This window comes from Rhinolophus sinicus, chromosome 3, assembly GCF_057876585.1.
Source record: "Rhinolophus sinicus isolate RSI-liver-muscle chromosome 3, RSI-T2T, whole genome shotgun sequence".
In the NCBI taxonomy this organism is placed as follows: domain Eukaryota; kingdom Metazoa; phylum Chordata; class Mammalia; order Chiroptera; family Rhinolophidae; genus Rhinolophus; species Rhinolophus sinicus.
Genome location: NC_142503.1, coordinates 200,154,213 through 200,169,024, shown reverse-complemented (window position 1 = coordinate 200,169,024; position 14,812 = coordinate 200,154,213). Strand labels below are relative to the sequence as shown.

The 14,812-nt window shown below is 59.8% G+C and overlaps 1 protein-coding gene across 2 annotated transcripts; it reads right to left on the bottom strand.

The window, feature by feature from the left end:
• Positions 1-9: 9 nt before the first annotated feature.
• On the bottom strand, positions 10-13,207 carry TNFAIP2 (TNF alpha induced protein 2). 2 transcript variants are annotated; one of them, XM_019747310.3, is made up of 12 exons: positions 13,080-13,207; positions 9,943-10,282; positions 8,953-9,586; positions 6,772-6,886; positions 6,498-6,620; positions 6,205-6,305; positions 5,578-5,676; positions 4,949-5,060; positions 3,929-4,051; positions 3,544-3,699; positions 3,295-3,416; positions 10-1,775 (listed from the first exon to the last, which is right to left on the bottom strand). In XM_019747310.3, exons 2-12 carry the CDS (start codon positions 10,265-10,267, stop codon positions 1,634-1,636), a joined length of 2,052 nt encoding a protein of 683 aa, XP_019602869.3. In that variant the 5' UTR covers positions 10,268-10,282; positions 13,080-13,207; the 3' UTR covers positions 10-1,633. The 2 variants fall into 2 exon arrangements, with proteins under 2 accessions (XP_019602869.3, XP_019602870.3); XM_019747311.3 differs by lacking the exon at positions 13,080-13,207 and adding an exon at positions 12,908-13,038.
• Positions 13,208-14,812: the final 1,605 nt, after the last annotated feature.

Genomic DNA, 14,812 nt, shown 5'->3' with positions numbered 1-14,812 from the left:
CTGCACAGCCACTTCTGAAATCAGCTTTATATCACGTTATAAAAACCCAGATCCTGTCCTGAGTACACACATACAAAAGCAGTACTATCAAAAATAATATTAATAACATCCAACACGCTAACTCCTACAAATGGACAAAGGCTTTTGTGCATCATTTACATGGGCCAGTTCCTGGCCAAGTACCTGGAAAGGGGGGACAAACCCAAGAAAACTGGCCCTGAATCTGGTGGCACCCTCAGAGGCACGAACGTGGTGTCATGCCTAAATCTGACCACCCCACCTTGTGCAAAGAGGGCCTTCAGGGTAGGCAGAGGCCTACAAGAGTAATTGAGCCCACGTCTTCCTGGGGTAGGACAGGGCACCATACAGAGCAGGGATGGATGGAGACCATGGTGGGCAAAGTCATGGCCTCCCCAAAATGCCCAGGCCCTAATCCCTGGAACCTGTGACTATGTTAGGTTCCATGGAGAAGGGGGATTAAGTTTGCAGGTGAAATTAAGGTTGCTGCTCAGCTGATCTTACTATAAGGAGAGGGTCCTGGCTTATCTGGGTGGGCCCGAGGTAATCACAAAGGTCCTTACAAGTGGAAGAGGGAGGCAGGCGAGAAGCGCTGTGATGGGAAAAGGATTCCACCCTCCATGGCTGCCTTTGAAATGGAAGGCGGCCATGAGTCACAGAATACGGAGGGGTGGCCTCTAAAAACTGGGAAAGGCCAGGGAATTCTCCCCTGGAGCCTCTGGAAGGAATTCAGCCTGCTGACACCTTGATTTTGGCCCCCTATGTCAGATCTCTGATCTTCAGAACGGAAAGATAAGTCTTATTTTAAGCTAAGTTTGTGGAAATTTGTTACAGCAACAGTAGGAAACTAATAGAGCCAAGGGGTCAAAGGTCAAGCATGCCCTGCCCAGACCTCAGCCCAACTTCCAGCTGCAGGACCCATGGAGGCCCCACTAGGCCTGGCCTACACAAGGTCCCCCCCTGGGCCCATCCTCAGAGGGTGCCCATGGGGAATCCGAGAGGGGTCAGGGTCTGAGTTGCAGGGCTCATGGGGCAATCTGGAGGGGTGGCTGTGATGCTGGCTCTACCCCCAGCTTGCCTTGTGACCCCACATGGCCCTTTCCAGGCCCCAGATAAGAGCTCATCTTTCCCTTCTTTCTCCTCTAGTATTGCCTTTAATTCCAGATTTGCTGAGCCCCGCTCATTGCTGCCCTGGGCCAAAGGAGGCAGGGTAGGTGAGGCTCAGCCCGCGTCCCTAGGCAGCTGGGAAGCCACGCAGACCTGGCCATGAGGAAGCAGACTGGGAAGGGCCCCACGGACAGGACATGACCCGGGATCTCTGACCCCTAGCCACTCGCCTCCTTTAGTGCACGCATGGTCAACTGTCATTTCTCAGGTGTAGTCCCTGGCTCCTCACTATGGGTGCTCCCTCCCCAGCAGACAAACTGGGTAACAAACTGGGGCCTGCCCAATTCCACCTGCCCAGGGGCCTGCACTTTGGCCAGGGCTGGGCAGAGGCAGGAGCAGGCAGGAAGCCTGTGAGGGGCCATGAAGCCGGCGCTGGTCTGAATTGCCCCCAAGCGGGGTGTGTCCAATGCTTGCTGGGTATTCACAAGCAGGTCAGGCGCAGGAAAAGCTAACCGACCTTTATAAGTGAAAATAGGGACTTGACAGGCGTGTGCACCCCGGTGTTAACGTCCAGGATGCTCCGGATGCTCTTGACCTCACTGTTTGACAGGTTCCCCTTGATGGCCAAGATGGCGCTCAGGTGGCCTTTGCTGGCAAGGAAAGCATCCCGTCAGTGCAGCTCCATCACCAACACCCCGCTCACACCACTCCCAGATCCCAGATGCATGGCCTGAGCCACAACCCACAGGGTCTCGCTCTCCTTCTAGCACGGTGCTCCGGCAACACTGGCCACCTGTCCATCCGTCCCTAGAGCGCACCAAGCTCCTGACCACCTCAGGCCTTTGCACTGGCTGTTCCTCCTGGAACGCTCTTCCCCACACTCTCGAGATGGCCAGCTCCTCTCATGCGTTAGGTCTCAGCTAAAATGTCACCTTCCCCAGGAAGCTTTCCCATCTTTACAGTCAGCACCTCCTGTTGGTTAAATAATCTTTACAACTTGGAATTGTATTCTTTTCCTGATTACCTCAGTGTTGTTAACCCTCAATAGACTATAAGCTCCATTAGGTAGAACTGAGAGCTGGTCTCTCTTGTACTTCATTGCATCCTGGTGCCTAGAACAGAGCCTGGCACCTCGCAGATCACTCAGTAATTGCTGGTGGGATGCGTGGGTGGATAAGTGGGTGGATAGATGGATAGATGGATGGGTGGGGGTGGATGATGATGGATGCATGATGGATAGATGGATGGATGGTTGAGTGGGTGGGTGGACAGATGGATACATGGATGGGTGGTGGATTATGGATTGATGGATGCATGAATGGATGGATGGATAAGTGGGTGGATGGATGGATGGGTAGATGAATGAGTGGGTAGATAGGTAGACAGATGGATGGGTGAGTGAGTAGTTAGCTGGATAGTTATGGTTAGATGAGTAGATGGGGAGATGGTTGCTTGTATGTGTGGGTGGATAAATGGGTGAGTGTGTAGGTAAGTGGGTGGGTAGGTGATGGGAGCAGTGGATCAGCGAGGGGCTAGACCAAGCTGTCAATCCAACTCAAGTCCCATTCAAAGTTTCCCTGCCCTGTCCAAGGACTCAGCCCAGAGAAACCATTGTCCTGCCTCACCAAATCCTCAGGCAGCTAGGGGCTAAGCCTCCACTCCAGAACAGGCCCCCAGGGCATAGTGGTCCAAGCCCCAGAGGGGCCTGGGGTCAAGTGAAGGACCCCAGCTGTACTATTGACTCGCCACGATCTCTAGCAACTGCCTGGTCTCTGGTCTGTTTCCCCTCCGAGGGGCAGTCTCGTAACAGCTCAGAGTGTGGGCTGTGGAGCCAGACCTCTGTCATCTTAGCTCTACCACTAACTAGCTGTGTCACCTTGGACACTTTCCTTAAGCTCTCCAGGCCTCATCTATAAAACGGGGATGAAAAGCGTCAGCCTCGCAGAGTCGTAGCGGGGATCAAATGAATGAGCCGTGTGAGACCCTCACATGGTGCTGGGCACACAGTCAGCACTCAGCAAAGGTTAGCTGCCAGGACTGCATCGCCGTGGCCAGTAACCGAGCTTCTCTCACCCCGAAGGGGCTGACTGCAGCCCCTCAAGGCTCCGACCACCGTGGGGGCTGGCAGGGCCTGCTGACTTCCCAGGTCCTGTGGTGCCCTGTTCTCACCTGAAGTCGGGGTAGCAGGTGGCATAAGTGGCCACCTCGATCTTGATGGCACTGGGGTCTTGCAGGCGAATGATCTCGGCAAGCTTGGGGAGGGCTTGATGCAGCCAGGTCCCTGGGGAGCCCTGCAAGACAGGCATGATTAGAGGGAGGTTGGCCCTTCTCCAGAAAGGCACCGGGGGCCAGAGAGGTGCAGGTCAGAACTGATGGGGTTTGGAGGGGCGCAGAGGGGCAGGGCTGGCCGGAGCTCACGTTCTGAGTGCAGAAGAGCTGGATGAGGTTGGCATTGGCCAAGATGTGCCCCGCCAGTTGCTGCTGCTGCTCTGCCGTCTTGAGGACCAGGCGCCGCTTGCTGAGCCGGACAATGTACTCCTTCACCAGGTGCAGGTGAACCAGCTCCATGAGCTCCTGCAAGGGCCAGCGGGCAGGGTCGTGTGAGCCAGCTGCTCATAGGGAGCTCACTACCGCCCTCAAAGCCTCGAAGCCAGGAGTCCGGGGAGGGGCAGATGCCAGAGCAAAGGCGTGCATACATCCACGTGCACGCGTGCATGTGTTCGTTGTGGGGTGGGGGTGGGGTGCGCACACACCTGGGTTAGCGTGCATGTCAGGCCCAGCCCCCAGCCCAGCACCTGCTCACCTCCCGGAAACAGTCGTACAGTTCCGAGAACTCGGGCAGCCTTATGCCCACAGTGGTGATGATTTCCTCCAGGGTTTGCTCAGGGGCCACCCAGCGGGTCTGTGTGAACTTCTTGAACAGCGGCTATGACAGGAGAGAGGCAGGATGTCTGGTCACGTCCTGCAGGGGAATGACTGCCAGCTGCAGACACGCACATGTGGACACGCACACTGACACATGTGGCGCAGCCCAGGGGCGAGGGAAACTCAAGGACTCCCAGGGGATCTGGGTAGAACTCAAGTGGCTGTTCACAGACAGGAAGTGGAAGCGGGGTCTGTGTACCCGTCTCCAAGGTCGGCCAGCTGTGGCTCCTCCAGAGCCCAGACAGCCAGCAGCATGCCTGTCCTGAGGCCTTTTCCACTGCCCCCTCTTCAATAAATTCCTGCATAAACAAGACCTTCTGCTTGACTGCTGCCAAGTCATCCAGGGTCACTGCCCTGGCCTGCATCACAACAGGACACCCATAGCCTCCCACCCTGGGCCCTGGGGACAAGGCGGGCCCCCATGGAGGGCATGCAGGAAACCCCTCCTGTGACTTTCCAGGGCCCCCTGCCTCACGTACCTAAGGGGTTTCTTGGCCCACAGCAGACGTGGTGGGGGCTGCCAAGGGCTCTGAGCAGCATAGCTGGGAGGTGGGCAAGTGGACAGGCAGGGTGGGGCAGGCAAAGTGTGTGCAAGCTTGGGGAATGTGCTGAGTCTAAATGCCGAAAGGACACTGAAGCTCTTCTGCAGCCTCTGGCCCTGGGCGGCCCCTCTGAGGGCACACCCCAGGCTCAAGTGGTGGGGTCAAGGTCAAGAGGCCTCCATGGCCCCCTGACCTGGGCAGCACCAGCCTCTCTATAGCCAGCCCACACCGTGCCGCTGACATGCCAGTCTGCTCTGCCATTGCTCCGTACCTCCAGCCCCTCCCAGCCTCCCCTCAGGTCTCCCCCCACCCAGCACTAGGCTCAGCACGTGCCCCTGGGAAGGAGCTCCAGCTACCTTCAGGTCCCTGAACAGGTTCTGGAGCAGGGTGTCAAAGCCATGACTCTTGAGCTCACTCAGGGGGCCCAGGAGGTCCTGTGGGGCCTGCCACTTCTGCTCCATGGATATCCTGGAAGGACATGGAGGCAGGGAGGTCACTCGGGCCCTGTGCAGCCCACAGCCATACCCAGGGAGCCAGTGAGCCCGAGGCGAATCTTCCAAAACCACCTCTTCACTCTAGAACTCAGTGGCTCCTCACTCTGTGTGGGGCAAGTCCGTCCCATCGGACCCCGGCAGGCCCAGCCGCTCACTCCTAGCACACACCCACACCACATCCCCCGCTAACGGCACAGCCTCTCCACTCTGTGTTTGTCTGCTTAATGCACGTAATCACTGCGCCTCCTTCAGAGGGCCATTCTAAGGATAACATAACGAGGAAATCATCTGCATGAGTGCTTGACCCACCAGCATTTAACAAACGTTTCCTGGTGCCACAGGCCCTGCTCCTTTCCCCAAATGCCTGCTCATTTTAATCCCACATCTGAGCTTGAGCAGCGCCTCGACTCCCTCCCCTCCCAGCCACCCCCTCCAACAGGCAGGCAGGCCCAGTGCTTCCTGCTCCCACAAGCCCCTCCCAGCACCCTCACCGGAAGGACAGGCAGTTGTTGATGTTGGCGATGACATTGGCCCTGTAATTTCTCAGCTGTCTGCACCGCTCCAGAAATTCATCAAAAGTGCGATGGTAGCTGGGGAAATCGGAAGGGGCACTTGCAGGACCAGCACAAAACATTGGGGTTTACAGAGCTTTTCCGACTAATGGTCCCCCACAGCCCAGGGTGGGCCACTAGCTGCTAACCATGTTGAGGCTAGTGGGGCAGGGCCCTGCAGAGCTCCTGAAAGGGGTGCCAGCCTGGCTCTGCTGGCCCCTCCTTCCCCCAGACCTCCGCCATAGCTGGAAGACTGGAGAGGGTTGTGGGAGGATGGAGGGGCTCTCAGAGCTGGGGAGGGAGGCAGCCAAGAGAATTATGGGGGTGGGAACTGGGGGCATCACCTGAAGGGGAAGCCATGTTCTCCATCCCTCATGGGACATCCTCTTAGCACAGCTGGGGGTGCTCTGCTGGGAGCTTTGCTGAGTAGGGTGGAGGCTCTCAGTGCCCAGTTGGGACAGACACCCTCGGGCCGGGACGGGGCGCTGATCTGCCTTGGATCCCCACCTGGGGCACAAGGAAGGTGGCTGCAGGGTCCCCTCAGTGCATGCAAGCACACACACCCACCTCCTGAGGAATGCAGCCAGCTCAGTCAGCAGCATGTGCTTTATGTGCACGCCCAGGTCCAGGGTGATGCTCTCAGCCTTGGCCTGGCCCTGGGAGATGATCTGCAGAGGTGGAGGGTGCGCTGAGCAGGGGCCCACCAGGACTGGGGCGGGGGCAGGGCTGGGGGCTCAGGGCTGGGGGCTCAGGGCTGGGGGCTCAGGGCCGGGCATGCGTGCATACACAGGGATGGGCAGCACGCATGCCTGGCTCACGTCCAGCTGTCCATGTGCACAAGGGGGGGGGGGCTATGCTACCTGGATGATGTCAATAGCCAGCTCGCTGTGATAGTGGCCATCCAGCCTCTGGGGGGCCACATCCTGGGCCCAGCGCTGTGACTCCAGTTCCAGGGCGCGGGCCATCAGCTCCTTCACACTGGTCTGGGAGGGGAGGACGGGCATGTCAGGGCAGCACGGAGCCCATTCCCCTGCTCTGTCAAGCTCCTTGTCCACGTCCAGTCCAGTCTGTCCCCGAGCCTCCCCTCTGCTGCATTCCTGCCCCTCCCTTGCCCCAGCTCTGGTGCGAACTCACCACCTCGTTGGACAGGAAGGTGGCCTCCATCATCCGGATCTGGTTGGGGGGCAGGAGGCTCCCCAGGCTGACCTCCTTCAGCTCACCCGCCAGCTTGGGACTGTTGATGATGTCACTGTGGGCAAAGGGGGCAGGCATGAAGAAAATGGTGCCACCCAACGCCACCCCTTAAGCAAGAGCACACCTCCTCAAGCCGAGTCTCTGTGGGCTCTGAACTCACTTGTCTCCTCCCATCCTCACCCATCCATTTCTTTATCTCAGATGATGTGTCCTCCATCTGCTCAGTTTGGTTCAGTTCAAAATCCTTGGAACCATCTTGCTTCCTCTTATACTTATTCCTCCATCCACAGCAGCTCCAAAATAACCTCTCCCCTCCCTGCACTGATCACCCAGGCCTGATGCCCAGCCACCCCATCTCTGGCCTGGCTCATTTTAGGCGTCTCCTCCCAGGCCTCCCTGCTTCTGCCCTTGCCCCCAATAATCCCTCTACCCAGCAGGCAGAACCTGCTCATCTACTTCAAATCTGATCTCCCAGCTCTAACCTCTCCCCTCTCATACAGATGAACTCCACCTCCCTCACTATGGCAGCAGCCTGAGACCAGCCAGCCCGCTCTCCGCCTCCTTCCCACCCTGACCTCCCACTGCAATTCCAGCCCCGCCAGGCCGGCCCTGCAGCCCACAGAAGGTGGGCCTGTCCAAGCAGGAATGGCTACCTCCCTGACTGCACTTGGAGGCATCTCCAGCCACTCTTTTGATGCCTTTGCAGGGTCCTGGAGCTCCCAGGGATGGCCCAGCCCTGGCACTTCCTCAGGGGCCTTTGTCTGCCTGGAGGCTCAAGAGTGGCCCTCTCTGCGCCTTTCCCAGCCTGAGCACAGTGTCCCTTTGTTCCCTGAACTTGGACCCCCCTTCTCCAAGGCTCCATGCCCAGCTGGTCCCACTTTCTTGCTGTGCTGCCCCCAGTGGGCCACAGGCTAAAAGCCCCCACCTCACCGGGGCAGGAAGGCTAAGTGGCAGAGGTGTGAGTATCCGGCATTTCCTGGTGAGTCAGGACAAGCAAGAAGGAACTGGCTCAGCGTTGGCCTGTCTCTCCCAAAGCCCCTGCCCTGTGCCAATTTCCTGATGCCCTGCTGACTCCTCACCCGCTACCCCCCAGAGCCCTCCTCCGGTCCCCTGCTGGAGGCTGACCCACCAGCACCAACTGAGCCCACTGGCTCCCCAGATGTATGCCTGAGACCGTCAGACACTGCTCACACTGTCTACAGCCTCAGGCTTCCTGCAGGCTTTATACTTGGGGCTGGAGTCAGCTCTTATAGGAAGGAACCCCTGGCCTTCTGTACTGAAAGCATTTCTACACTGCAGCCTCTGCCCACCCAGCTTGTGCAAATGATGGGCATGCTCAGCAACCCACAGAGTGTGGGTAAATCAGGGGACACCTGAGGCTGTACCCACCAGTACCAGGTGCCTTCTGCTGGCATAGCCAGCCCCCACCTGAGGAGCTCCAGGTCTTGGTGGCCAGAACCCAGCTCAGCTGCGGGTTCACTGGGTGACCCTGTACAACAGGGATCTTTCCAAGGGGCTACGTGGCCCTACCCCACCCCCGCTGCCTGTGCTGCCTGGGAGGGCCCGCATAGCCTACCCATAAATCCAAACATTGACAAGCTCTGCACAGCTCCCAGAATGCCTCATGGCTCAGCCTCAGGCCCTGGACAGTGACTCCCTTTGCCGGAACACCATCCTCCCACTGCCTTCTTCCTGTCCTGCCCTCTCCCCGCCCTGCTTGACTCCCTTACTGCTATTAGACTGGGAGCTGCCCTGAGCTGGAGCGTGGGCACCTACACCAGAGGGAATCCTCCTCCGGGCTGGCTTCCTTCACTGACTCAGGCCAGGTGAGGTCCCCTGCTCTGGGCTCCCACAGTTCCTCCTCGACCCCTTCCTGCTCTGGATTGTCATTGCCGGCCTCATCCCCTGCCCAGTTCATTATTAATGAAGTGCCTGCCACTATGCACACCTCAGTTTCCCCAACCGCTGAATGTGGCTGAGGCCCAGGAAATGAAGGATACCAAGTGCAAAGCAGACCCAGCGCAGGACTCTGCCTGCACTGAGCTGGCTGAACCCGCTGCATGCGCAGAATGACACCCCCCCTCAGCCCCGGCCTCTCCCTGCCCCCTGCCACCTGCTCACTTGGGGTAGAGATTCTGCACCCAGACCAGCAGCATGTAGGTGTCGCGCTCGCACAGCTGGAACTGCGCCATGGCCATCAGCTGGGCCGCGAAGTGCTCGTGGTAGCTCTGGGCGTAGGCGGCCACCACCCCGAACTCGGCGGGGAACAGCGGCTTCAGCCGTTCCACCACAGCCTCCAGGTCCTCCTTCATGGTGCGGCCCATGTGCAGGAAGACGCGCTCGGCCTCCGACTGGCCGTCGGCGTGTGCGGCCGGAGGCCGGCCCAGGCGCTCCTCGGCCACCTGCGCCACGTCGCGCCGCCAGAGCTGCAGCCAGTGCCGTGGGCGCGTGGCCACCAGCGCCGAGGGCCTGGGCGCCGCGGTCACCGCGCACTGGTCCTCGCGCTCCTGCTCGGCCAGCACTGCCAGCGCCTGGCGCAGCCGCTCAGGCGGCGCCTCCAGCGGCCGGCGCAGCAGGCCCAGCACCTGGTCGCGCAGCAGCACGTACAGCGCCTCCACCTTGCTCTGGCGCCACACCAGCTCCTCCTCGGCTGCGCCGCCCGCAGCCGCCACCGCCTGCAGCTCCCGCTCCAGCGCCAGCAGCGGCCGCGCCGCCTCCAGCTGCCCGCGTTCCAGGTCGGCCTTGAGCTCCTCCACTGCGAGAATGGGACACCGCGTCAGCGCGGCCGGCCACGGGCAAGGGGGGCTGTGGGGACAGCTCATCTCCCATGGCGCCCACAGGACAGGAGGCTGAGAGCCGAAAAGGCCAAGTGATGCGCCCAGAGAGGCCAGTCGTGTCCCAGACGGGATGGAAGCCCAGTCTGCCTACTCCTGCCTCCAAGATTAGGTAGGGGGTGCATGCGGAGACTGTGAGGGGAGCCACCTCCAAAGCCATTGCTCCTGCCCTCTCTGTGTCCTGGGTGTGCAAGCCATCCACTCGGTGAGCCCCAGCCCTGCCCAGCGCCTTGGGTGGCTCTGACAGGTCCCCTCCCTACGTGGGGCACCATCCTACCTGTGGGCAACCGGTCCTCCGGCCTGGGCTGGGACTCAGTCTTGCCCTCTGGCTCTGAGGAGCTGGGCTGGCCCTTCTTCTTCCTCCCTTTGGTGAAGACGCTGAACATGTTGGCCAGGACTTTTGGTTTCTTCTTCTTCACAGTCTCCTCCTCATCCCTCCCCAGTGGTGGCACCAGGTCCTCAGAGGAGGCTTCCGACATGGAGGCCTCTGAGTCTACCTCTGACGTGGAGGGCAACTTCTGGGGGCTTCCGGGGAAGTCAAGGGTCCCTGGCACAGGCTGCTGGCCTGGAAGGCCTTGGAAGCAGGTCATCATCTTCAGCATCCCTCCAGCTCAGGCCTGCAGGTTGGCAAGGACAGGACAACGAAAGGGTCAACAATCACAGCGCAAGGCCCTGGCTCCCGGCTCCCAGGCCCGAACACACAGTCACAGTGACAGCACTCAGCGTGTTTGCTCTGCTGTCACCCATATGACTGCCAGGGCTCTGGCCTTCTCCTGGCCCACATGGGCACCAACTCAGCTCCCTCCCTGGACACGTTTCTCAGCACCCACAGCTCCTCTTCCAATCCTCCTCAGGACCTCCCAGAACTGCCTGAGTACAGGAGAAACTGAGGATGCCCAGCCTCCCAGATGGAGGGGGTCTTCACTTCATTCTGGCAAATCCTTCCTTGACAGCCCACCCTTTGGGCAGGGGAACTGCAGGGCATGAGTACACCCTGGATCCCAGGAAAACCTGGGGGGTGGGGGCAGGCAGAGCATGGGCTGCTGCTGTCCCATGCACAGAGCAAGAACAGAGGCCCAGAAAGGTCACACAGCAACAGAAGCTGAGCTGAGGCACAGATCCAGCCCCGGCCTCACCCTCCATCTTGCCTGGTTCTTCTCTGGTCTTGGCTGGCTGTGGGGTCCCAAAGGGATGCTGTGAGCAGAAACATGGCTGCTCCTGCTGGGTCCACGAGGCCAGCAGAGCCTGACCCCCTATCCTGGCCTTGGGGCTCTGTCTACAGAAACCATCTCAAACTCCAGTGGGTGGGAAAGGACTTCAGAGAGCCTTTCACACGTAGTGGAGACAAGGACCCGTGAGGCCCTGGGCGGCCTGTGGTCACACAGTAACTCAGACCGGGAACCCAGGCTTCCTGGCTCCTGCCTCAGCCTGCTGCTCCCAAACGGGGTGACATCATCATCACAAAAGCTCCCACTTATTGTGCCCTTCCTGGGTGTCCACCCCATCGCTTCCTCACTCCCATCCGGGAGGAATGTTATTTTCCTCATCTCACAAAACTGACTCAGGGAGGCTTAAAATGCCCCTATGGCCACCAACTTGGGCTTGGAACTCATCACCTGGCTCTGGGTTCCCCTGCTTCTGTGTCCCCTACCGCCTTGCAAGCTGCAAGGACCCCCCTGTGCCCAGAAGTACCCTCCCGGCACCTGGACCATTGTCAGGGCAAGGCCAGGGTCAGTGGACGGGAACGTGACTGACTCCAAGGCAGCCAACAGGGCAGGGCTAGGAATGGGAAACAGACAGGGCCGGGGCTCCCTGGTAACCGGGGTGACCCACAACCATAGTGCCCGCTCTACCACCCAAGAGCAAATATACCAAGTCATGACTCATGTAATATGATGACTTTGATTCACCCCTGCAACAGCCCTGCCAGGCAGATGGGATGATCAACCTTCCAGAACAAATTGAAGGGTGGGGGAGCTTGGCTGGGGCATACAGCAGGAGTGGAGGTTCAGATTAGACCTGTCAGACTTTCCAGAGCCCTGCTGCCTCCCCATCAGCCCACCTACCTTGTCCTATATCCCCAGCAGCTCATCCCAAACACCCAAGCTTGGCCATAGCCACTTGGGGGCCAGGGAGCCTGGGTCCCCCCATTCCTACTAGCTTCACCAGGTGCCATGGACACAGTCCTACAGTTGCTTCCCTTGTGCCATTTGGACTGGAAGTTCCACTACAGAACCAAACGGGGTGCTCTAGGGAGCCTCCAAACCAAGTTCCCTAGATGTGAGGCCACTGGGCCCTTCCACCTGCCCACACAGTGCCGCAGCTTCCCCTCCCAGCTCACCCCATTTTCATACCACGCACCCATAGGAGCTAGCGTGACAAGCTGGCTGGGGCTGCTAAACCCTGCCCTGTGTGGCCAGGCCCCACCTCTGCCCTCCTGCTGGAGTGAGGGACAGGGCCATCCTGAGCAGCAGTGCTGCCCCCAGCCTCACTGCCCCCAGCTCCACACACGCTAGGCTCCACATGACCTCCAGACTTTGCTCTTGCAGGTCCCTGCATGGCATCGCTGCCTCCTCGCCTCTGGGACACAAAATCCTCCTCACCCTTCAAGGTCCTGCAGCCCTTGTCGCCCTCACAGTGCTGCTAAGAGGATGAGGCAAAACCACACAGCCAAGCGCTGCCACTAGCCGGGCCTCTGTAAGGGCGTGTGTCCTGTGTCCCTGTGTCTGTCAGGCCAATCTTGGTGCCCAGTACAGCAGAGGAGGGCAGGAGAAGCATTCCATTAAGCTTGGGCTCTTGTCTGGGCACATAGAGATAAGTGGTCTGCTCAGAGTCATATGGTGTGGCCATTGCCTGCGGCCGAACAGTGACACCCCTCCAGTCTTCCCAGGTCCCCCAGCTTCTCCTCAGGCACACACACACCCTCACCCTCCTTCCCCGGTCAGGGCTGAGGTCCACAGCCTCCCATGGCCTCTGTGCCATGGGCGGGATGGGGAGGGCATACCCATCCCTCAGATGGGGACGCCCAGGCACAGCACGTGAAGTGACTCGGCCTCGGTCACACAGCCAGCTTCTCTCCCTTCCGTGGGCCTCAGCCTTTCTACTGCAAATGGAAGGGAGACCCCTGCGCCTTTCCCCACAGCACCTCCCTCCCTGCCTTCTCCAGGACCCAGAGCTGGGAGCGCTAAACCCGGGCCCTGTGTGTCCTCACGCGCCGCCGCTGGGGCAGGAGCCTCAGTTACCCTAGAAGTCGGGCTACAGTAGGTCTGGAAGCCTTGGAGCGCCCCGCCCCCTTGGTCCCCTCCGCAGTGCCCGCCGCTTTCTTGGTGGATCGGGCCAGAAACTGCAGACCGGGCGGATGGGCAGACGCGCGAAGCGGTGGGGACGGACGCCCGATGGGCAGAAGTCACTTACTGTGTCGGCCGGGCCGCATATGTCCTGAAAGAACCCGGCGCCGCCTGAAATAGTCGCAGACTCCGCCCCTCCGGCCTGCCCAGCTCGCTGCAACAGCGGAAAACCCGCGGGGGAGGCTTAGGCGAGTGTGGAGGGTTGTGCGCGCCCCCTCGAGGCGATGCTGACGGTGTCCAACAAGGTAGTGTGGGGGTGGGTCACTACCTCCCACCAGCCGGCGGGGGCGGGGGAGGGGGCGGCGGCGGGTGCTGGGTGGTACGACTGGCTGAGCGTTGCCCGGGTATGGAGGGCGCAGGGACCCGAACCCAGGACCAACCAGGATGGGCCTGGAGTTGATCCATTGTCCGACGGCGTCTTCTGATTGGCTGGCTGGAAGGGGCCCCGGGCTCAGGACCCATTTCCGCGTCACAGAGCCAGCATCCACCCCAGCTCCGGGAGCCCTCTCCCCACCTCGTGGGGTGCCAGGATGGTCTCACCTTAACTCCCTCGGCAATACTTGGAAGGAGCAAGTATTGCCCCCTCTGGGGAGAGAGTTCCTACTCTGGGTATCACTGTGGCCGCAAAGCATGGGGAGGGGGCCTTCCTGGAGGAGGTTCCCTTAGGGAAAGGGGACTGCACCGGTGCTCACCTATGCACAAAGCCGCTGTGCTGGGTGCCGTCATACACTCTCATTATCAAGCCTTGCTTGAAATGGGGAAATGGCTCAGAAAGGTGAATTGACTTGCCAGACATCACACCGGTAGTAATGGCAGAGTCAGAATTCATCCCCAGGCCTGGAGAACTCCTACTCCAGCGCCTTCCCTTTCTGGGGTCCGGGCTGAGCCAGGACAGGCTCCTGGAGGCACAAGAACAAGACCCAAACAGCTCAGGCTTGACCTTCACTCAGCCCAGCTCCGACCTCACTTGGTGTGACCTTGAGCAGGTCACACCCCTTTCTGGGCCTCAGTTTCCCCATCTAAGCCCTGTTTCTCTGGATCTGTCATGGGGCAGGGAGAGGGTGCTGGCGAAAAGCACCCTTTGGCAGCTCACCACCTTCCCTATTTCACATCCTAGGAATTCCTGCCCTCTGGAAAGAACGGGTCATTCAGGAATTTCCCGGTTGAACACCAGCTTCCTTGTTGCTTCTTGCTAGAGCCTCTGCTCCTCCCTCCGTTTTGTTTGCTCCCCAGCCCTCTCCCCCCCCACACCCGTTAGTTCCCCAGTCCCCCTCAGGCTGGGAGAGATGGCAGAGTGGGGAGGGAGGGGGGGAGGGGAGCAGAGCTGGGGGTGCCCCTTGGGACTGCGGACTTCCTCTTCCCCTTTGGGAGTGGTGGTTAAGTGCTAGGTTTGGGTTTGGACATCAGCCCTGTCCCAGGGAGCTTGTGGAGGTGGGGGGGACAGGGGCTTCAGCTCGTTGGCAGTAAGATGGACTCCACCCCTTCTCCCACTGAGGCCTGGGGATGACATTTTTCAGATGGGCCAATAAAGCCAAAGTGCCCCAGGCCTGGGAGGGTCATTGCATCTGCTCCCCAGTGCACAGATGGGGAAACGGAAGGCCAGCCCCCTCCCCCCCTAAGTTCATCCAGCTAGAGGGGGCCCACGGGGATGAGAATTAGAGAATCAAAGGGGTCCTGGCTCAGTGCCTGCTCTGGCCTCATTGTACAAATGGTGCTTTCCTGTCAGGCCTCCACGCCTAAGTCCAAACACATTGCGACACTGGAGAATTTGAAGCTTTCTGGGTCACAAGGGGCAGGGGA